Source organism: Peromyscus eremicus, chromosome 20 (genome assembly GCF_949786415.1).
Source record: "Peromyscus eremicus chromosome 20, PerEre_H2_v1, whole genome shotgun sequence".
Lineage (NCBI taxonomy): Eukaryota > Metazoa > Chordata > Mammalia > Rodentia > Cricetidae > Peromyscus > Peromyscus eremicus.
The window spans coordinates 26,359,479-26,381,850 of record NC_081436.1 but is presented as its reverse complement, the minus strand read 5'-3'; the positions used below and the strand labels follow the sequence as shown (position 1 = coordinate 26,381,850).

General features: G+C 50.8%; 1 protein-coding gene across 2 annotated transcripts; it reads left to right on the top strand.

Annotated features, from left to right (window-relative positions):
• Positions 1 to 10,248: 10,248 nt before the first annotated feature.
• Adck5 (aarF domain containing kinase 5) lies at positions 10,249 to 22,370 on the top strand. Of its 2 annotated transcripts, none has more exons than XM_059246916.1 (15): positions 10,249 to 10,355; positions 17,652 to 17,755; positions 18,831 to 18,980; positions 19,734 to 19,809; positions 19,923 to 20,123; positions 20,204 to 20,344; positions 20,425 to 20,538; positions 20,632 to 20,763; positions 20,840 to 20,923; positions 21,005 to 21,086; positions 21,150 to 21,228; positions 21,313 to 21,404; positions 21,480 to 21,732; positions 21,911 to 22,027; positions 22,114 to 22,370. In XM_059246916.1, exons 1-15 carry the CDS (start codon positions 10,257 to 10,259, stop codon positions 22,217 to 22,219), a joined length of 1,830 nt encoding a protein of 609 aa, XP_059102899.1. In that variant the 5' UTR covers positions 10,249 to 10,256; the 3' UTR covers positions 22,220 to 22,370. The 2 variants fall into 2 exon arrangements, with proteins under 2 accessions (XP_059102899.1, XP_059102898.1); XM_059246915.1 differs by having other exon boundaries at positions 19,899 to 20,123.
• The last annotated feature ends 2 nt before the right edge of the window (positions 22,371 to 22,372 follow it).

The window sequence follows — 22,372 nt, the reverse complement described above, 5'->3', positions numbered from 1 at the left end:
GCCTGGTGCATACAGGAACCAGAAGGGGAGTGATGGACCTCCTGGAACTGGAGTCACTAAGCCACCATGTAGGCTTGGTGGTAGGAGGCTGTCCTGGTGAAGCAGGAGTTGTCACTCTCTGACTCAAGGGAGAGGGGTGTCCTGGTTTCTTGGGATGAGGGGGTGTCTTTCTTTAAAAATTGAAGGGGGGTTTTAAGACAGGGTTTTTCTTGTATGTCTTTAGCTGTCCTGGAACTAGCTCTGTAGACCAGGCTGGCCTCGAACTCACAGAGATCAACCTTCCTCTGCCTCTCTAGTGCTAGGATTAAAAGAGTGCACCACCACCCCCCCGGACACAATATTTTTATTATATTTACTTACTTATCTTGTGTGTGGGAGGGTGTGCATGTGTGTGTGTGAATGCACATGTGTAAGAGATTTACAGAAGCCTGTTCTTTCCTTCTAGCATGTGGGTCCCAGGAACTGAGGTCATCAGGCTTGGTGACAAGTATCTTTATCCATTGAGCCATCTTGCCAGCTCCCTGCGGAAGATTTTCTTTGGTCCAACTAAAAACAACACCCTAATTCACTGAGGGTGGAAGGGTACTACCAGGTCACTGGGTTCCCCACAGTCAGTCAAGAGCATGTACTGTTTATCTAGAACAGTCTAGCATTATGTGGGTATTTGGGTACTAACAGGTTCAAAAGTTGAGGAGGATACACTACCTCCCTCATAATTAACAGCTTGTAAAGCCAGGCACTGAGGCTGTGGGACCTGAGTGGAGATGTGACATTCTAAACCTCCTGAAAGATAAGATTACTCTCTGGCCAGAGGCTTTCTGATAAAGAACAGGACAGACCATTGTGTCTTTCCTTAGGAGTTAATCCAAAGTCACCTGGGTAGAAAATGCTCTGAGGAAAGTTCTGGAAACCTTAAGTAGTAAAAAACTTATCTAGCCGGGCAGTAGTGGCGCACTCCTTTAATCCATGCACTTGGGAGGCAGAGGCAGGCAGATCTCAGTGAGTTCAAGGCTAGCCTGGTCTACAGAGTGAGTTCCAGGACAGCCAGAGAAACCCTGTCTCGAAAAACCAAAAAAAGAAAAAAAAACAAAAACAAAATGAAAAACCTATCTAAATGTATCCGTGGGTGCAATGGTCTCTGGCTGTTGTCCATTCTCACCCCCTAAGGGTGATTTTTCTGAGTGGTGCCTTTGGCCATGGTCCAATTTCACCCTGTGTGGGTGTTTTCCTCGATGGTGGTACCTTTGGCCAATGTTCACTCTTAATCCCTCGAGGGTGCCCCATTTTACTCTGTACAAAACTTCATCCAACCTCTCTACTGTCCTCTGTGTGTGTCATCTGAATTCTTCCCACAGACATGACAGGAGTGGTGAGCCCAGTGGAGCCCAGAGGAAGGTCCCAGGAGCACCTTTTGGTGCTTCTGTCTGGCTGGGTTTGGTTTCCTTCATCTTCATCACAAGGTGTGGACTCTTCTCTCCAGTTGAGGCTATGAGACTTCCTGCTTCACCTGCTCACATCTTCTCTCAGTGTTCACAATGTCTGCACTTTGCTACAAAACCTCTCTCATTTTCTTATTTGGGTCCTTACATAGATCGCTTTCTCTTGCTCCACTTGTATTTGTCTCCTGTCAATCCCACACTAACCACGCTAAACTGTCTTTTCCAAAAGGGTGGCGGATATGTGTATGTAATATTTTATATTGCTAGGCAGTGGTGGCTCACGGCTTTAATCCCAGCACTCGGGAGGCAGAGGCAGGTGGGTCTCCGAGTTCCAGGCCAGTCTGGTCTACAGAGTGAGTTTCAGGACAGCCAGGGCTACACAGTGAAACCCTGTCTCAAAATGGCTATCTGTGGTGCCTATAAGCACACCAACGCACATGCTCGCTCCTTCGGTACCTGCGGCTCCTCTCAGCTCTTCTAACCCCTCCCCCTCCCCTAAACTTCTCCAGCCCAGGGGCTTTCCTTCCCTCAGCTTCTCATGTCTATACAACCCTGTCATTCCAGCTGTGTGTGTTCCTTTTTGTTGTTGTTTTGGTTTTTTTTGAGACAGGGTTTCTATATGTAGCTTTGGATGTCCTGGAACTTGATCTGCAGACCAGGCTAGCCTCGAACTCACAGAGATCCCTCTGCCTCTGCCTGAGTGCTGGGATCAAAGGCGTGCCACCACCACCGCCTGGCAGACCTATGTGAGTTCTTGACCCCCTCTTGTTCTCTCTCTTCTGTCCTCCTCTCTCACGTCCCCCACTTCCCCATGGCCTAGTTCAGCCTGCTTGTCATGTTCAGTCTACTGCTTTCTCTCTTCGCTCTGGCCTCTGGCTGCACTCTCCCTCACAACTACAATAAAAACCTCCCCCTCCACCATCGCTCGGAGCGGTCATGTCCTCACTTGACACACTATGGTGACAGACTCTACTGACCTGTCATCTGACCACCTGTTGTGGGAACAATAATAACTCCTGTCTCGGGGCCTTCAGATTAGCCCTGTTCCTGCTGTTGACGCGGCCTATTGGAACTGCCGTCTGCTCCTCCTCCTGCTCCCGAATTTGGCTATGCCATCCATCCATCTACCTGACTGTTCATCTGGCCATGGCTCTGCCCTTTTGCCTCTGCAACTAGACTCAACTCCCGCAGCTGCCTTCTGTGGCCCGAGGCAGCCTGACTCACAGCGGGGACAACTTCTTCCCCAGCTCCCTGTCTTAACAATATAGAGTCCACTGCATCACAGGACTCCACCGATGACCTACTAAAAGTGGGGCAGATTCTGTTTTCTATGATAAGGCTCTTGAAAAGGAACAGAGCACAAAAGGAAGCTGAAGGTACCAGAGAGAGAACACAAAAGGTCTGCAGAAAACAACCTGGCAGAGAATCTGGCCTCTGACTTTAGTTAGGAAACCAGCAGAAAAGACTTCTTACAGCCTTAAGGGATGGATTCAAATCTCTCACTTCACTCCTAAAGGAAACAGAATAAAAGACAAATGCTGTATCTCTCTGTAAACTCCTCTCTAGAAAAAAATTGCCCAAATATTAACATGCTCCTAAAACTCCTTGCCCTCAGTGTGGTAAGACAGGAAACTGGAGGGTTTATAGCCTCAAGAATCAAAGGAATGCCCCCCACAAGCCAGGGCCCCAAATGGTATCTCCAGAATGAGGAAGGCCTCGGTTCCAGTTGACCTCTGACTCAACCCTGGATCCCAGCTGATGGGAAAGAGCCTTAAGTAAATCTTGACATCATTATGGTCTTTTTAGCATGAGATGCACTTAGACCCACCAGAGAATCACAGAGAAGCCCGAGGCACTGGCCACTCTGCTGGTGCAGGCAGTTGGTACCTGCTTTTCTAGGTGTTTCTAATGTTGAAAATTTACAGGCAGTCCAAGACATGCCTGAGCCCACCATCAAAGGAAGGTGACGATCTCAAGACCCAGGACATCCGCTAGGTAAGTTTGCATCCTGAGCCAATAGGATGGGTAATCTGGAGCAGGGGCTATGCTAGACCAGAGAGAGGGCAAAGACTGTAACTCTGGAGCCCCAGCCTGTGGGGGAAACTGTAGGATAGCATAAGGACACACACCTTGAAGTCTGTTGGGAAGCTCCTATGGCTACTGGCTGCCTTAGCATCAGGCTGTGGGGCAGGATTGAATGCAAGTGTGAGGTGTTGGTAAAGCCTTAAAGGTGAAGGGCAAGACCGGGTTTGGGCAGATGATGTGTCTGGATGCAGTTAACTTTTTCTGAAGGTTAAAGAATTAAAAGGAAGGAAAAGTGAGGTGTGGTGGCGAACCCCTTTAATCCCAGCACTCAGGAGGCAAAGGCAGGTGGATCTCTGAGAGTTCAAGGACAGCCTGGTCTACAGAGCAAGCTCCAGGACAGCCAGGGCTACACAGAGAAACCCTGTCTCGGAAAAAAAAGAAAACCTAAAATAAACAAACAAACGAATAATAAACGGAGGGAAAATCTCAAGCATGGCAGGCAGCGGTTCCGAAATCGTGAACACAGTAAACAGGAATAGTCCCCAGATCAGCAGAGAGAAAAACTCTACACAAAGTACAGGAGTACTAAAACCCACAGCCCAGCTTTTCCTTGAGGGCTGGGTTTTTTGTTTTTTGTTTTAAACCTTGGAAGGGTCATCCTCCCCTAATTTGGGGTTTTCAGTTTGAAAAAAGACCAGGGGACTATTTGGCTCACAACTGTTAGGTAAGCATCATCGCCTAACCTGACTTGTTAAGCCAGTCCATCAGAGTTAGGCCCTACAGGCAGGAGAAAAAGCAGGAGAGGGCTTTGTTTTAAGCTGTCAGGCTTTTGTCTGGGTCTGAAGAGGGAGGAAGAAGCCATCCATCTTGGAAGATCCCTACCTTTATTACCAGCAGTATAATTATTTATTACCTATCGCCTAGGTCACCTCCCTACCCATCAGCCTACCAGGCAGTCTGTTTAACTCCTAGTCCCTCAGACGGACAGCAGACAGCGGGTCCACACAGGTGAACTGGAGGATGAGATGGCAGTGCACTAGGTCATGACTCCATCCTCAAAGTGGAGCCAAATGCTGCTTATAAAGCGGAAAAACCACTGCTTTACATGATATGGACTACCCTGGGGTAGGGCATTTCCTAATCTCTACAGACCTCAATTCCCTTGGGAAGATAAGGGTGCTAGTCAGATCCCGAAGTTATCCATTAAAAAGCTTTTCCAGGAAGCTGTTGAGAGGGCTCAGTAGGTGATAATCAACAACTGCTATTGAAGCCTGGCCACCCCAGTGGGATCCATGGAACCCCTGTAAAGGTGGAAGGAGGGCACCGACTCCACAAAATTGTCCTCTGACCTCCACACACACATCACGGCTCAAGTACCCACTCATATACTCACACACATACAATAACAACAACAACAAAAAAGACTCTGGCCGGGCGGTGGTGGCGCACGCCTTTAATCCCAACACTCGGGAGGCAGAGCCAGGCCGATCTCTGTGAGTTCGAGGCCAGCCTGGGCTACAGAGCAAGATCCAGGACAGGCTCCAAAGCTACACAGAGAAACCCTGTCTCGAAAAACAAAACAAAACAAGCAAAAAAAGACTCTGCCTACCTGGAAGACAATATTCCTAACAGTCCTCCCTAGAGCCTGTAGAAGCAATCCCTAATTAAGATCCCGGTCTAAGCCCTCAGGTGCCTCCTGGGTACCCTTATTCTGTATTCATTGTGTCTGGTACATGACAACGACCAAGCTTTAAGCCTCTATAACTAATAAATAAATATTATAAGTAAATCACAACAAACTATCAAAGAATATGCCTAGTGCATAGAAAAAAAAACAAGATAATCCTTTTCAACTGTGGGATGGGGGTTAATTAAAATATATAGGGTGGGGCCAGTTATGGTGTAGGGTGCCTTTAATCCCAGCACTCAGGAGACAGATCCAGAGGCAGGAGGATGTCTATGAGTTCAAGGCCAGCTGGGTCTACATAGTGAGTTTGAAGCCAGGCAGGAAAACAGAAAGTACAGCTGGTGGAAAGATTTATCAATACTAATGAAGACTACAGTGGTACATGAGTGTACTCAGATCACATCGGGAACACCAGACCCACAGACTTATCTATCAGACACACGGCAGCATGACGCCGTGAGACTCTGCTCAAAAGAAAGAAAGATAGACATGAATATGGGAGAGGGAGCTCAGGGGTAGCAGTGAACTCTTTCTGGAAGGCACTTTCTCCATATGTTTGTCGTCCACAAGGCCTGGGTCAGTACCATCCGGACTCATCATTATCATGTTACACGTGGGAAGAAACCCCTCAAGAGGCTGGGCGGTGGAGGAGCACGCCTTTAATCCCAGCGCTCGGAGCAGAGGCAGGTGTGAGTTCGAGGCCAACTTAATCTACAGAGTGAGTTTCAAGACAGCCAGAGCTACACACACACACACACACACACACACACACACACAGAGCCATTTTTTGGGAGAGGGGAGATGGTTCATTCAGTGGCTAAGAAGACTGTCTACTCTTCCAGAGGACCCAGGTTCTGTTCCCAGCACCCATGTTATGGCTTACAACTCTCTATAATGCCGTTCCAGACACCAGGTATATTTTCCTGGTTTCTACAGGTACTAGGCCCACACATGGTGGGCACACATAATTTTTAAGGCCATGCTTATTGTATGTCCTTGATTCTGCCCAGCCTTTTGTTTCTGCCTTTTATACTCAAGAGAAACAGCCTTAGATTATTATGCCAATTTATTCATGTTATTTCCTGACCAGAAATGTTTTCCACTGGTATAATCACCTAATTTCCATTTTCATTCTGTCTACGGGAATAAAAGATGTCAGTCGATCAAGGTTAAGTGCTATGTGTATATTTCTGATAATTCTGCTAATAGCAGCACATCTATGTGCTTTACATGATTTACAAGGATAGATTCAAACTATGTCAGACTCCGCCACTGTTTTTAGTAAAGGGCTTTGGAACTAAATCTCTGGGTTGTACCTGTCAGAATTTTAGCATGTACTCCTTGTAGCCTTTGGACCTGTGTGCTTCTCTGAGGGCTCGATTTTATCTCCTCTCATTTGTGGCCAATCTTTAGCCTGAATGCCAGAGGTCAGAGGTCATGCTGCCTGTCATCACAGATGCCAATGAGCACAAATAGGAAGTGATAGTTTAGTGTGCACTTTATCACTGTGAAGACAGCAGATGAACAGCCTAGAGATAAGGTGTGGTATCTCATCTCTGGGCAGCAGATTACCTCAGGAGTGGAAATCAAGGCAGTTAATCATTCTAAAGGTTAGTCTTGTCTCTAGGAGTCATCCTGTTGGTGTGTCTCTCCTATTTCCCCCCCCCCACACACACTTTTTCCACATTATGCTCTTATTCTGTGCAGCCCTGGATGTCCTGGGACTCACAGAGATCCACCTGCCTCTGCCTCCCGAGTGCTGGGATTAAGGTGTGTGCCACCACCACTACCACCAGGCTATATTGCCCCATTTTGAGGCTGGATAGAAACTCAGTAAAGCCGAGCTGGGTGGTGGTGGCGCATGCCTTTAATCCCAGCACTCAGGAGGCAGAGCCAGGCGGATCTCTGTGAGTTTGAGGCCAGCCTGGACTACAGAGCGAGTTCCAGGAAAGGCGCAAAGCTACATAGAGAAACCCTGTCTCGAAAAACCAAAAGAAAAAAAAAAAGAAAACCAGTAAAGCCAAGTAGTGGTGGCTCCCGGCCCCAGCACAGAGCTAAGCCCTTTTAACTGTACTTGGCCTTGGCCTTCCTGAGCGGACTGCTGGACATGCCCACATGGGTGGCTCCACACAGGTTCAAGCACCTTCAGGTAGGTTTGCGCCACCCCCTCCTACCTGCTGCACCAGCTGGCACCTAGGGTAGCCTGGCCTCCTACTTTTCTCTCTCCATAGTACCAATTTTATCTGCAAACACCCTCTGCCCACTCTCAATGTCTCTACCATGGGGTCAGGTCTCTACTGCCCTATCACCTCAGCTCCAAGCTTGGCTTTTAGTTTTATGGCTAGACCCATCACTTGCACTGTGAGGTTATACTGGCTTGAGACCTCCCAGTCTCTGAGTCCCGGTGCAGCTAAGTGACTTTATGTATATCCTGACACATGGCCCCCAAAATACACAGTATGAAGTGTGGGGATTCTGATGCAGATGCTCAGGGACAGGCTGTTAGCAGAGACTGCACCCCATAATGTTTGGAATAGTTTGGGTTAAATGGGTGTCCTGGAGTTTCAGGAACTACTTTGGGCCCCAAGACATTCCAACAGGTCCCTGTTAGCTCTCAGGTAGATCTCCGTCTTAGTTAGGGTTTCTATTGTTCTGAAGAGACCTCTATAACCACGGCAACACTAATCAAGGAAAACATTGATTGGGGTGGCTTACATTTTCAGAGGTTTAGTCCATTATCATCATGGCAGGACATGGTAGCATGCAGGCAGACATGGTGCTGGAGGAGCTGAAAGTTCTACATTTTTTTTTTTTTTTTTGAGTTCTACATCTTGGTGTCTACACTGAGCATAGCTTGAGCACAGGAGACCTCAAAGCCCACCCCCACAGTGACACACTTCCTCCAACAAGACCATACCCACTCCAACAAAGCCACACCTCCTAACAGTGCCACTCCCTATCAGTTTATGGAGGCCAATTACATTTAAACTACCACCGTCTCCCAGGCCACTAGCTGGCCTGTCTTATGGTTCCGGTGTGACCTCATAGGGCTGAGGACTTTGACCTGCTCCCGACTGTATTTCTGGATCCAATTGCTCCTCTTCCTGCTCCACCTACCTCTCCCATCTGTTATATGAGGAGCTTGGTCTCAGAACACCCATTTCTTCCTGATAGTCTTGGGGTTTGTGCACCTGCAATCTTTTCGTCCCAGACACATTGCACCCCAATTACTCCCAGACATCTCAGCTACAACAAGCACTTCCTAGGTCTGGCAAAGAACAGCTCCAGAAAGAGAGGACCCTGAAGTAGGTGCCTCCGCCCTGGATTCCCCGGCTCGAGAACTTTTGTACCCACCTCATATGTGATACTCCGCCTCCTGCCAGACACTCCAAACCCAGTTTGGGATTGAAGGCATGACACACTGCTTCCAGAGCCAACCAGAAGGCAGCTTCCCAGCTCCGGCAAGTATGGAAAAAAAAAAGGAGGTGGCTCAGTGTGGCCTCAAAGAACACAGTGGTCAACACAGCATGGTCTCTCGGCCCTAAGGGGCAGCTGTTGAGAGGAATGTCTGCGGCCAGGAAAGCAGGGACTTCAGAGGGAGTTCTGGGGAACCAGGTGGTACAGGGCCCCTCCAGAAGAGTATTGCAGAAGGGTATCATGGAGAGGGAAGAGTAGGGGACACAAGATCCCAGACTCTAACTGGCATCGTGGGCAAGAAAGCTAAAGTGTCACTGGCTCTGGATGTGGCCGGCTCAGCAGGTGGCTCTGGAGGGTGCCGTCAACTGCCATTGCAGTCTGTGCGAGTGAGTGCAGAGAGCTGTAGTGAAAGTGTCCAAGCGTTAGCTTTGAGTTACACTGCCATCTTCCAGGGAGGAAAGTGAGCCTGGCAAAATTAAAGAGCCAGCTCAAGGGTCTGGGGAGATGGCTGTGTGGGTGAAACTGCTCTCTAGGAAGCCAAGTCCCTAGAACCATGCAAAGTCCCTAGAACCACTGCCGGGTTGGGATAGGAGGGGGAGATAGGAGAATTGCCCATAAGCTGGCTGGCTGGTTAGCCTGGCATGCACAGCACAACAGAAACTAAACCTCTCCTCAGAAGCTGGAAAGCAAGAACCGACTGACTGCCAGGCAGTGGTGGCACAAGCCTTTAATCCCAGCACAGAGACAGAGGCAGAGGGATCTCTGTGAATTCAATGACAGCCCAGGACAGCCAGGGCTACAGGAAAACCCTGTGTGTGTGTGTGGGGGGGGGGGGGGGGGGGGATGGGACGACAAAACAAACAAAAACAAACACTGACTCTTGAAAACTATTCCCAAACATCCAAATATAATAAACAAACAGACAAAAAACTTGTGAAAGACTCACCCCTTGGGCCTGGAGAGATGGCTCAGCGGCTAAGTGTCTTGCTGCTCTCAGCCCCCACAGGGTAGCGCTCACGCCCTGTAACCTCAGTTCCAGAAGATCTGACACCCTCCTCTGATCTTTTACAGGCACTGCACCCCGGACTCATGCATGTGGGCAAAAAACATTCATACGCATAAAATAAAAAAATATATATTTTTTTCTCTCAGAGCTGAGGACCAAACCCATGGCCTTGCGTTTGGTAGGTAATCGCGACCACTGAGCTAAATCTCCATCCATGTAAAGAAATAAGTCTTAAAACAAACAAACAAAAAGCTACCTCTGGCTGGGAACATAGGTTAGTGGGAGAGGGCTTACCTACCATTCATGAGGCCTCAGGTGATTTTGACAGAACTGGTCAGGAAAATTCCAAATGCTAGCTTGTCAAATGGGCATGGCGGCTCACATCTGTAATATCAGCACTTGGGAGGCTGGAGCGGAAAGGCTGCCACGAGTTCTAGGCCAGCCGAGGATAAAGAGTTAAATGCTGTCTCAAAATAAATAAATAAATAAATAAATAAAAGCCCAACCAACCAACCAAAATCCCCAAAGTGCCTCCTTGCAAGCACGAACCCGGACTCTCCCACGGGGCTATGCCGCGGGCGACCTCAAGGGGTCGCTGCGGCGAGGCAGAGGCCTGCACGCCTTGGGGGCGTGGCCCCTCCACTCTACCCCGCTCAGCGAGGAGAGTGCCGGGCCGGTGCGCATGCGCGTTGCCTACTCGCTCGCGCGGTCGGCTGGGCACCAGAGACATCTGCGGCGAAACCAGCCGGAGGAGAGCGCTGCCGGGGACATGTGGCGGCCGGTGAGGACCCCACCCCCGCACGCCCTGGACCCGGGCCCTGACTCTGTGCTCTCCGCACCCCTGCGTTGGGTCTAGTTCGGTACCCCCGAGGTCCTGGACCCAACCCAGGCCCGAGCGCTACCCATCGACCCCAAAGGTCCTCGGCCTCCCTTTGCTCCCCAGATCCCCCTTGGGAAGACTCAGCATCACTTAACCTTACCTCAGGGTCCTCTCCCTCCTGTCCTTATCCGCAGCCCATCCCACCGGGTCTCCAGGGGAAGCTGCTCTGTTTCCTCTACTTGCTTCTGGGGAGAGAGACACCCCATGATACCCGCTGGATTAGGCTTGCCCTCGCTTCCTTGGCCCCCTAGGGGTTCTGGCCTTGGAGATGTCCTCATCTATCCCCTGTCCTTGGAGTATGGCCCCTTCTGCAGTTGTATTGTTTTTAAACTTGGACTTCTCTGAGGTTGTTTTTCTAGTACATCTGGCCTTGCGGGTTATACTGATAGGCACAGAGTTGGGTTTAACTTTTGGCTTGCAGTGAGCTGCCCTGCTGTGGGCGTGCTTTCTGATGGAGTCTTGTCAACAGGTGCGGGCCTTTGGCACAGCCCTTTACAATTGCAAAACTTCTCCGTGTAACTTATCACTTAGTCTTCCACACAGCCCTAGGGAAAGGCAAATTTTGTTTTGTTTTTTCGAGACAGAGTTTCTCTTTGTATTCCTGGGTCTTGGAACTAGCTCTGTAGACCAGGCTGGCCTGGAACTCACAGAGATCTTCCTGCCTCTGCTGGGATTCAAGGCATGCTCCACCACTGCGGGACTGGAAAGGCACATTTTAACCTCTGATTAGGAGCTGCTGCCCAGTACAGTTGAGTCCTGTTGCGGGATGGTATTCTTTGTAACATCCACCTTTAGCTCAAATTTCCAGTCTCTTCGCTCCCAACTTTGGGAAATATTCTGTGCCTTGATTTCCCTTCCTGTTGAGGTGCACTGGGCCATCTGTCCTGTGCACCTTAGTCTGGTCACCTTTTTGAAGGGCCCTGCCCTGAGGCTTGACAGTCACTTCCTGCTACGTGCAGGCTGGCTCATATGGACATCGTTCATCTTCTGCTAACCCACTGAGTTTGGCTGTAGGGTTCTCCTTAGAGTATGGTGAGTTTTGCTGCTTCATGCAGTCATTGGAGAAGAACTCTGAATGTTTCTGCAGACAGATTGTCCACACAGTCCCTGTAAAAAGCTTGAGAACTACCAGGCAAGGCGGGGGGGGGGGGCACAGCACTGGGGAGGCAGAGGCAGGAGGATTTCTGAGTTCAAGGCCATTCTGATCTACACAGTGAGTTCCAAGCCAGCCAGAACCATATAGTGTGACCCTGTCCTTACAAAACAAAACAAAACAAAAAAACACAACCAAGCAACAGCATGAGAACCAGGTACAGGGAGCCTATGGCACTGTCCAAACTGGGAGGGGTGAAGGGGCTGTGGGACAGTTGTAGGCCATCATCACCACAGGCTGGTGAGTACGGACCTGGTCTCCTGGTGGAAGAGAACGCACTGACAGCCGTGTGGCGGTCGTGTTCTGAGCTGCCGCCACCAGTGGAGCTGTGGGCATCACAGGGACCTGGAGAGGAGGGTCATGGCAGACAGAGACATAAGACTCTGGGGTCACTGCAAGAATAAAGTGTGTATTTCCCCCACTACTGTTTATATAACGTTGAACTCGCTGGCGCTGCAGGCAGAGCTTGAGCAAACGGTATCTCTCAGCCTCTTATCTGAGTCCTTCCTTCTGCACTTCCCTGCCCCTGTGGCCTTGTTTTGCCCCAGAGGACACTCCTCCTTGGCCTTAGCTCCTGCCTGCAGTTTTCCCCACAGCCATGGGGCTGCTGCATGTGGGTCAGGGTTTGGGCTTGAGAACGGAACTGCAGACCATCTGGACCCACAACACTGGGTGGTTTTTGTTTGGGCTTTGTTTGGATTTTGGCAGGTCTGGCTGTAGGTTTGACACCCACCCCCCCATGCCTTTTGGGCCCTAAGATTCTTTCTCATTTGATGGGGATTTGAGAAGATAGCTTAGTGGGTGCTGGGTAGCCTATCCTAGAAGGACCCAGGCATGTGAGTAACCCTTGGAGAGGGTGGTAGCTCTGGGGTTTTCAGCACAGGGCTTTATCTAACTGACATCATGACTAGTATCTCCCACCTGACTGTGACCTTTTGCTGTAGATAAGTCCTGGTGGGGTAGAGGGCATTACAGGTACCTCCTAAAAGAATCTTTGTTCTACATCCTGAGTGGGGAAGGTTAAGAGGCAGCCAGAGCCCTTCAATTGCAGTGCTAATTCCTAAGAAGTTACGGGGGTGGTGGTGGTGGTGGTGGATGGCCCCTGGCCTGCAAGAGCAGTTTGTACCATGCTGGCAGTGGGGGAGAAGGCAGTGTGCTCCAACCAGTCCTTCCTCACCAGAGCCCCGACAGTGGTAGTCACTGGGAGCTGGAGCCTCCCATGTAGTCAACGGCAGCATGAACCTTTAGTGTCTTACCTGTGCGTTCTCAGTGTGTCCATCTCCCCAGCCTTTTAGAGATAAGAGGTGTAACACAAGTCCCCTTCTGGGCATGGGTGGACTGACCTGGCCACCAGCCTTGTCGCCTCTGCACTATGCCTTCTAAAGGAGGTTGCCATCTAGACACTGTATTGTCCCTACATCACCAGAAAACCCAAGGTGCCACCGACAGCTGGTGCTTGGCTGAGGCAGCACGGCCCGGTTGGAGATGAGCGATCCTGAGACACTTCTGAATCTCCCTGAAGGACCTTGTCTACATGGACGTTTTGGGTCATGAGCAATGAGCTCTCTCAGCTTGGAGCTCTGGGCTGTACCTTTACGTCAGCAAGGGGCTTATGTAGGCCCTTCCCGCTCAGTCTTGTAAGACTGGGGCTTCATGCTGCCTTCAGCCTGGGATTCTGGACAGGTTTTTGAGTCCGAGCTCTGTCCAGCACACAGGGCTTCCGTGTGTGAGATTTCCCGGCTTCTGTTGCCTTGGGTAATGTATATAGCCTGCCTTACCCTTTCAGCTTCCGGTCTGTTGGCAGAGGGTTTGTGCATCCTCTTGTGAGCGATAAGTCTCAAGGACCCGAGGCCTGTCCGCTTTAGTCACTCCACGCTTCTCTGCTCTTAGCAGTGACAAGCCTGATTCAGTGGCCCCCTTGAAATCTCAGCCAGTCCTCTCCTGTCCTTTTGCCCCAGCTACTGAAAGTCTTTCTGCATTCTCAGGGTGGAACCTGTCTGCCTGTGTTGGAAATGGTCTGATTTCCCTACTGAGAGAAGTAAACTGGTTTTTTTCCCCATTTGAAAAGCAGTGGGACCGAGTGGTGGTGGTGCACGTCTTTATTCCCAGCACTTGGGAAGCAGAGCCAGGTGGATCTCTGTGAGTTCGAGGCCAGCCTGGGCTACCAAGTGAGTTCCAAGACAGACTCCAAAGCTACACAGAGAAACCCTGTCTCGAAAAACCAAAAAAAAAAAAAAAAAAAAGAAAGGAAAGAAAAAAGAAAGAAAGAAAAGAAAAGCAGTGTGTGTTGAGGGGGTGGAGTGTGTGTGTGTGTATGGTGGCACAGGCCTTTAATTCCAGCATTCAGGAGGCAGAGACAGATGGATCTCTGAGTTCAAGTCCAACCTGGTTTATAGAGCTAGTTCAAGGATAGGCAGGGCTACACAGAGAAATTCTGTTTTGAAAAGAAAGAAAAGGAGGAGGAAGAAGAAAAGGAGAAGAAGAAGAAGAGGACGAGGAGGAGAAAGAGGAAGAAGAGGAAGAGGGAAAAAAAGCAATGGGAAGCTGATACTCAACAAACAATTCAGTCTGGAAAGTAGACTCGGGATTCTTATCTGTGTTAGATGGAGAGAGCTGAGGACACTGGGGACCAGCTCAGAACTGGCACAGGGCCAGAGCCTTGGAGTGCTATGTGGGGAAATCCTTGATCCCAGTGTGGCCTTGGTGCTTTGCCTGCTGGACACATACTCATAGTGTTTGGTATGTTAGGCAATGCTCCAAGGGTTTGTAAATCATTTTTGTGAGCTTAACTCACTCTTTTATTATGCAGTGATCCATACTTTCCAAAGCAAGAAACTGAGGCTTATTGAGGAAAATGAACTTGGTTTGCATAGATAAATGCTATAGCCAGGATCTTCTCCAGAGTCACCCAGGGGCTTCATTTGCTCTGCTGGTGTGAATAGCATCTCTAGTCTTTACCTTCCTAGTCCTTAAAATCCCCTTCTCCCATGACAACCCAGGCTATAGTGAGACCCTCTCTCAACAAAACAAAACAAGAAACCCTAAAAAGCACAATTTCCCCAAGTCAGGTCATAGTAAGAGTCTCTAGCTGATGGCAGATATCCCAGGCACAGAATCATCTCAGATTAGGGGCCCTGCTCTAAAATAGCGGTCTCATTTGCAGGATACTACCTCCTATCCTGGGATTTTGTTATTATAGAAACTCTTTTGTAATGTTTTCTCCCTTGTGCTACTGGATAATGAACCAGGTCTTGTGCGTACTACCCCTTTTTTACTCTCGAAACAGGGTTTGTCTGTGTAGTTTTGGTGCCTGTCCTGGATCTCGCTTTGTAGACCAGGCTGGCCTCAAACTCACAGAGATCTGACTGTCTCTGCCTCCCGAGTGCTAGGATTAAAGGCATGCACCACCACTGTCCCGAGATATTTATTTAATACTTAATTAAAAAAAATTTTTTTTTTTTTTTTTTTTTTTGAGACAGGGTTTCTTTGTGTATCCCTGGCCAGAAGTCCTGGAACTAGTTATATAGCCTAGGCTGGCCTTGAACTCAGAGATTCTCCTGTCTCTGTCTCTCAAGTGCTGAATGCTGGGATTAAAGGCATGCTCACTACAAACTTGCTATTGTTTGTTTTTGAGACAGAGACTCACTGTGTGGCTCTGGCTGAGTGGCCTGTCTTCTGCCTCTGGAGTGCTAAAATTAGTGTAGACCATGCCCAGCTTTCTTTTTACCCCCTAAGGCAAGGTATCATGTAGCTCAGGCTGGCCTCAAATACACCATGTAGTCAAGCATAGTGGTTTATGCCTTTAACCCCAATACTCAGGAGGAAGAGGCAGGAGGATCTCTGAGTTTGAGGCCAGCCTGGTCTACAGAGAGAGTTCTAGGACAGCCAGAGCTACACAGAGAAACCTGGCCTTGAAAAAAAATTTAATTTACAAAAAGGGGCTGGAGAGATGGCTCAGAAGTTAAGAGCACTAGTTGCTCTTTCAGAGGTCCTGAGTTCAATTCCCAGCAACCACACGGGAGCTTACAACCATCTATCTATAATGAGATCTGCTGCCCTCTTTTGGCCTGCAGGCGTACATGCAGACAGACCACTGTATACTTAAGTCCCGGCACCTGGAGGAAGAGGCAGGCGAATCGAGAGACAGTGGCCGCATAACCTTGAGCTGGATGGAGTATCGGGCAGCAGACATGGGACAGAAGCTTGTGCTTCAATAGCTGTAGCTCCAGTGTGCAGGCTCCACTTGGTTCCAGCACCCTTAGACTCAACACCTGACTTTTCCCACGTTCACTGACCTTCCAGAATGTAGTCACTACACTAGTGGGACACTTGGCCTAGATCCTTCACTTCCTCACTGCTGGATGACTGCCCAGGCCTCCTCTTCCGTACTGCCATTGGTACTGGAGACTGTTAGGGCGTGTGTCAAATGAGCTGCCAGGTCTATGGTACTGACAAGTCTCCCATCTGCCGAGGCTGGTTTCCTTGAAAACCAGGGCCTGTTACATACATCTCGTCTCTCGCAGAGCAGTGTCCAGTCAGTAGGCTTTTCTGGGAGGGTGTTACAGACCCTATCCTTTGACTTCTGTGTTATTCTTTTATTATTATTTTTTAAGATTATATTTATTTTATTATGTGCAGAGTGTTCTGCCTGGACGTATGTTGTATGTATTTTAATTGTATTCTCCCACTAATTAAATACTATTTAATTGTATTCTCTCTCCTCTTCCCACTCTGGATGATCCCCTTCTTTCTAGCTAGTCCACTTTCCACTTTCATGGTGTGTGTGTGTGTGTGTGTGTGTGTGCGCATGTGTCCCAGTGAATTTCATTATAGTCAGGAGCATGGGGCACTGCTTCAGAGGAGCATGGCCACCTTACCAGTGGCTTACTGCTGAGTCGCTCTCTTCTCCATGACGGGCTATTGATGGGTCCAGTCTTACACAAGTCTCATGAAGGTAACCATAGCTGCTTTGTACAAAGTTCAAGACTGCAATAGCGCCGGGCGGCGGTGGCGCACGCCTTTAATCTCGGCACTCGGGAGGCAGAGCCAAGTGGATCTCTGTGAGTTCAAGGCCAGCCTGGTCTCCAGAGTGAGATCCAGGACAGGTACCAAAACTACACAGAGAAACCCTGTCTCGAAAAACAGTAACAGCAAAGACTGCAATAGTATGTCATGCCCAGGGAAGAGCATTTCAGAGCATTCTACCCCATCCTCGGCTCTTCTCCCATGGTGTTCTTGAGCTTTGGAAAGGGTGATGTAGATGTCCCACTTAAGGCCAAGGACAGTCACTTGCTTATTTGACAGCATTTTGACTGGTTCTGAGTCTCTGCAGTTACGGCTGCCCACTGCAGTGAGAAGCTCTCTGACCAACGTGATAGTAGCACTACTCTGTGGACAGAAACATAATAATTTAGAAGACAATTGGATGGGCACGTCATGGCCACTTCGCCAACAGCCACTGCCACTTCCTCACGGGCCCTGTGACTTTCCCAGCTGTGGCTCTGCCCAGATTTCAGTTTCAGCTCTCCTTGAATCTTTTTGCTTTCAGAACAAGGTCCAACACAAAAGCCACTTCAGTGAGACCACGCTCTTCACATTTGGTGGGTGGGCATTGCTAACACTTCTCCCATGGTGTGGCCCACTTCCTCTGGCCACCGGTTAGTGGTGTCAGCACCAAGAAATAGTAAACGGCAGGTTAGGGGTGCCACCACAAAAGTGATGTTGGCCCTGATCACAGATAAGCCAGGTCCGGACGAATTTTCTTCCCTCAGAGATGAGGCATTTTCAGGAATGTCTTTCTGCTCCCGCCTTCGGCTTTCTCATCCAGTAGACAGCCTGGGTCTTTATTGCTAAGACTGGTGTCTAGGCAGCTTCCTGCCTGGAGCCCTGGAAGCACGGACAGCCCTTCCTGAGTGAGAGTTTGGGGATGCGTTGTTTGGTGTGGCTCTGCTCCAGGCTTCCGGAGGTGCCAGGCAGCACCAGAGGCGTGGGCCGTGCCCCTGTGTCCCGGCCCCTGCCAGCCTTGCCATCCACCCTCTCCACAGACGCGACTCTGCCACTTCCACTACACTCTGCTGCAGAACAGACAGAAGCCCTGGCCGTGCCCTGCCATATTCTTCAGGAGGAACTTCAAGAGCCCACTGGCCAGGTAATGAGGTCCCTGCAGCCAAAGGCGGGCCCCCTTCCCAGGCACGGAGACGACTGCGTAATCACAAAGATGGGGAGGCCCACCCCGGACCCCCAAACAGGATGCGTTTGTATCTGTGGCATCTTGGAACCTGAGACCACAGGGTTCCTGACCTGTGATCGGTCACACTCAGAAACATGTGCTCTCCATAAGAACTTTGTGATGAGCACACACTGACAAATTGGGAGGACTACAGACAGAGGTCCCCAGGCCATGAGAGACACAGGGGTCCTTTAGAGATGGAGGGTGGGATTGCCTCGATGGGGCGTCAAGCAAGGTGTGAGAACAGCCGGAAGAGGCGTGGTGGCTGCATGCCCTATGAGCAAGGAGGAAGGCTGTCCTTTTTCTTTTACTTCCTCCCTCCCTCCCTCCCTCCCTCCCTCCCTCCATCCCTCCCTCCCTCCTTCTCTTCCTTGTTTGTTTTTCGAGACAGGGTTTCTCTGTGTAGCCCTGGCTGTCCTGGAACTCTCTGTAGACCAGGCTGGTCTCAGACTCACAGAGATCCTCCTGCCTCAGCTTTCTGAGTGCTGGGATTAAAGGTGTGCGTCACCACTGCCTGGCTGGAAGGCCCTTTCTTTTAGTGTACCATGGCACAGAGAGGAGGCCGTGTGTGACATGGATGATGTTTCTGCTGCTGCTGTAGTCAGCATATGTGGATGTTTGCTGTCTTGGGCAGTATGGGACTCTAGTCTAGTCTTGCTTCAAGTTCTTGCTCAGTTTGGTTTGTGCTGGCTTTAGTACTACCAAGTCCCGCTTTCCATTAGGATCTCTTGCACCATCGGAGTGTAGACTGCAGATCTGTACTGACCTGCCCAATGAGGCAGCCGAAGAAGGCCACCTCCTCCAGCATCTGGCATTTGTGCTATTGTGGAGCCTAGGAAAAGGGCCTTGAATGTACTGGGTGTCTTCTGGTGGCCACATGGTCCCAATAGACGGGACTTAGAGTTGGCTCTGCTCAGGCAGGAAAGAGGGAAGCTGAGGCCCCAGCTCCCTCGGGAAGGAGCAGCGCTTCCAGCACCTGCCCATGTCTCCTCAGGACCTCAAGAACCAGGCTGCTGTGGAGGAGGGCGCTCTCGGTCACTATAGTGGGGGTGCCCTTGCTCCTCGGAGCCCGTTATTTCATGGCAGAGGCGCAGGAGAAGAGGAAGATCCGACTTGCGGTAGATGGTATTGGGCGCTTCGGCAGGTAGGAGGGCTGTGCCAGACCTGGGATAGCTTGGGTGGGATGGCCTTCTCCACATTCCTCTCCTCCAGGGGCTGTGGGGTGGTTCTCGGACTTTGCGGTTAACATGCAGCATGTAGACGGGAAGGTGACAGTGTCCCCACAGACGTTAGCAGGTCAGCCATAGCCTGGAGGGCAAGGGCTTCAGCCCTGGACATAGAGAAGCTGCTGAGATTAAAGGCATGTACCACCACTGCCTGACTCCTTCTCTGGTTCTTTTTTTTTTTTTTTTTTTTTTTTAAGATTTATTTATTATGTATACAATGTTCTGCCTGCATGTATATCTGCAGGCCAGAAGAGGGCACCAGATCTCATTACAGATGGTTGTGAGCCACCATGTGGTTGCTGGGAATTGAACTCAGGACCTCTGGAAGAGCAGTCAGTGCTCTTAACCTCTGAGCCATCTCTCCAGCCCCTTCTCTGGTTCTTAAAGAACTTTTCTCTTCCTCCCTTTTGCAAGTGACCCTCCTGGGACCATGATGCTGTCATGCCCAACACTGCTTCCTCTGCCCACAGTCCTCATCCCTCTCCCCACTGGAACTTAGCAGTCTGTGCATGAGTAGTATTCCGTGAGCTCATAAGGACCCAAGTTACTAGAGGCTGACCTTAGGCACAGGGGTTAATGGGTAAGGCCAGACTTTGGGCTTAGGGCAAAAGGACCCCCAGGATCTAACACACTCCCAGCCTGCCTGCGGCTGAAGTTGCCTCTGCCTGCAGGTCTGTGAAGGTCGGTCTGCTCATCTCCCTGGACTACTGGTGGTGCACAAATGTTGTCCTACGAGGAGTGGAAGAGGTTTGTCCTCATATCCCGAGCACATGCAGGGAAGGGACACCGGTGGTACGGGGTGCTGGGGGGACCAAGGAGTGGCTACCTGTCCCCAGCCTTTCTTCCATGCCTGTGGTCAGAACAGCCCGGGGTATGTGGAGGTGATGTCTGCATGTCACCAGCGTGCAGCTGACGCCCTGGTGGCAGGAGCCATCCGCAATGGGGGCCTCTATGTGAAACTGGGCCAAGGGCTGTGCTCCTTCAACCACCTGCTCCCACCCGAGTACATCCAGACGCTGCGTGTGCTGGAGGACAGGGCTCTGACTCGGGGCTTCAGGGAGGTGAGTCCAGCTGATGGGGAGGAGGAAAGAGGGAGCTGCCTCAGCAGCCCTGGCAGTGACTCCAAGCACATTCTTGCCAGGTGGACAATTTGTTCCTTGAAGACTTCCAGGCACTTCCTAATGAGCTCTTCCGGGAGTTTGATTATGAGCCGATGGCGGCTGCAAGCTTGGCTCAGGTGCACCGTGCCAAGCTCCATGATGGCACTGATGTGGCTGTAAAGGTATATCTATGCTGCTGCACACTAGATGGATCCCGGGCCAGTGGTGAGCCTGGATTTCAGTGTACCCTGGCCTACTGCAGGTACAGTACATTGACCTACGAGACCGCTTTGATGGGGATGTGCACACACTGGAACTCCTGCTGGACCTCATAGAGTTCATGCACCCCACCTTCGGCTTCAGCTGGGTCCTACAGGTAGTGCCCCCCATAGCAGGTGGGGGAGGGGCAGCTAGTGGTCAATGCTAAACCCAGATGTAACTGACCCGTCTGCCCATATATAACTTCTAGGATTTGAAGGGGACACTGGCCCAGGAGCTGGACTTCGAGAATGAGGGCCGAAATGCCGAGCGCTGTGCTCAGGAGCTAAAGCACTTCCGTTATATTGTTGTTCCTCGGGTGCATTGGGACAAGTCCAGCAAGGTGGGCTGGGTAGCGCTTTCCCTGAGGGTGGGGCAATGCACGGCTGCTGAGCTCACTCCGCCTCTTGCTCTCGCAGCGGGTGCTGACAGCTGACTTCTGTGATGGCTGTAAAGTGAATGACATGGAGTCCATCAAGAGGCAGGGGCTGGCAGTGCAGGACGTGAGTACCATGTGCTGGGGCAAGACCGTGCGTGGATGCTGGGCAATGGTTGTTGTCATGTATTCCCTATGCTCTCCCTAGGTAGCGAAGAAGCTGATCCAGGCTTTTGCTGAACAGATATTCTACACTGGCTTCATTCACTCTGACCCCCACCCTGGCAATGGTAGGAAAGCCCCCAGGGTGGGATCTCAGAGGGGTGGCTTGAGCTGACATGCTGTGTTCCTAGTTCTGGTGCGGAAAGGTCCAGATGGAAAAGCAGAACTGGTGCTCCTGGACCACGGGCTCTACCAGTTCCTGGATGAGAAGTAAGCTGGGGCAGGCATTGGGGGGGGGGGGCTTCCTTGGGCCCCTCTTCCTGCAGCTTGGAGCTCAGTTAGGCCTTCCTGCAGGGACCGATCCTCCCTGTGCCAGCTGTGGCGGGCCATCATCCTGAGGGACGATAATGCAATGAAGATACATGCAGCTGCACTTGGGGTACAAGGTAAGGGTGCGTATTTGTGGAACAGGCAGAAGCGTGCCACTGTGCACCAAAAAGGAACTCCTGCCTTCTCCACAGACTATATGCTGTTCTCTGAGGTGCTCATGCAGCGACCTGTGCGCCTGGGCCAGCTGTGGGGTTCCCAGCTGATGACCCGTGAGGAGGCGGTCTACATGCAGGACATGGCTCGTGAACACTTTGAAGGCATAATGGAAGTGCTCAAGGCACTGCCACGGCCCATGCTACTCGTGCTCCGAAACATCAACACAGTGCGTGCCATCAACTCGACACTGGGCACCCCTGTGGACCGCTACTTCATCATGGCCAAGAGGTTAGTGACCCAAGGGGAAGCCTGGAGGTGGAGCTGCAGGTCAGCAGGCTGACGTGTGTGTCTGATACAGTGCTGTCTCGGTGTGTGTCTGATACAGTGCTGTCTCGGTGTGTGTCTGATACAGTGCTGTCTCGGTGTGTGTCTGATACAGTGCTGTCTCGGTGTGTGTCTGATACAGTGCTGTCTCGGGTTGGAGCCGCCTGGTGGGTGCAGCGTACCATGGCATTTACAGCAGCAGCCTCCTGCGCCACATCAAGGTCATCTGGGAGGCATTCAAGTTTGAGGTGGCCCTGAGGTGAGTGACCATGGGCGCTGGATGGGTGGCTGGCTGGCCAGGATCTGCTCCTCATCAACTTATGACCCTTTACCCTGCCCCTCTAGGCTGCAGACCCTTGCCATGCGGCTCACGGCCCTCCTGTTGCGTGTTCTGGCCCGCCTGGGCTTTGCCCCCAAGGCTGAGGAGGTCTCCCAGTACCTGGAGATGTAGGTCTCTGAGCCAGAATGACTACAAGGCTGCCAGGGGTCAGCAGAGCTTCCAGCCTGGGCACACTGAGCAGGCCCAGTGCAGATATCTTTCAACCCGGGGCTGGAATGGGGAATACACTATGGGGCTCTTAAACACAATGACCACACACTCATC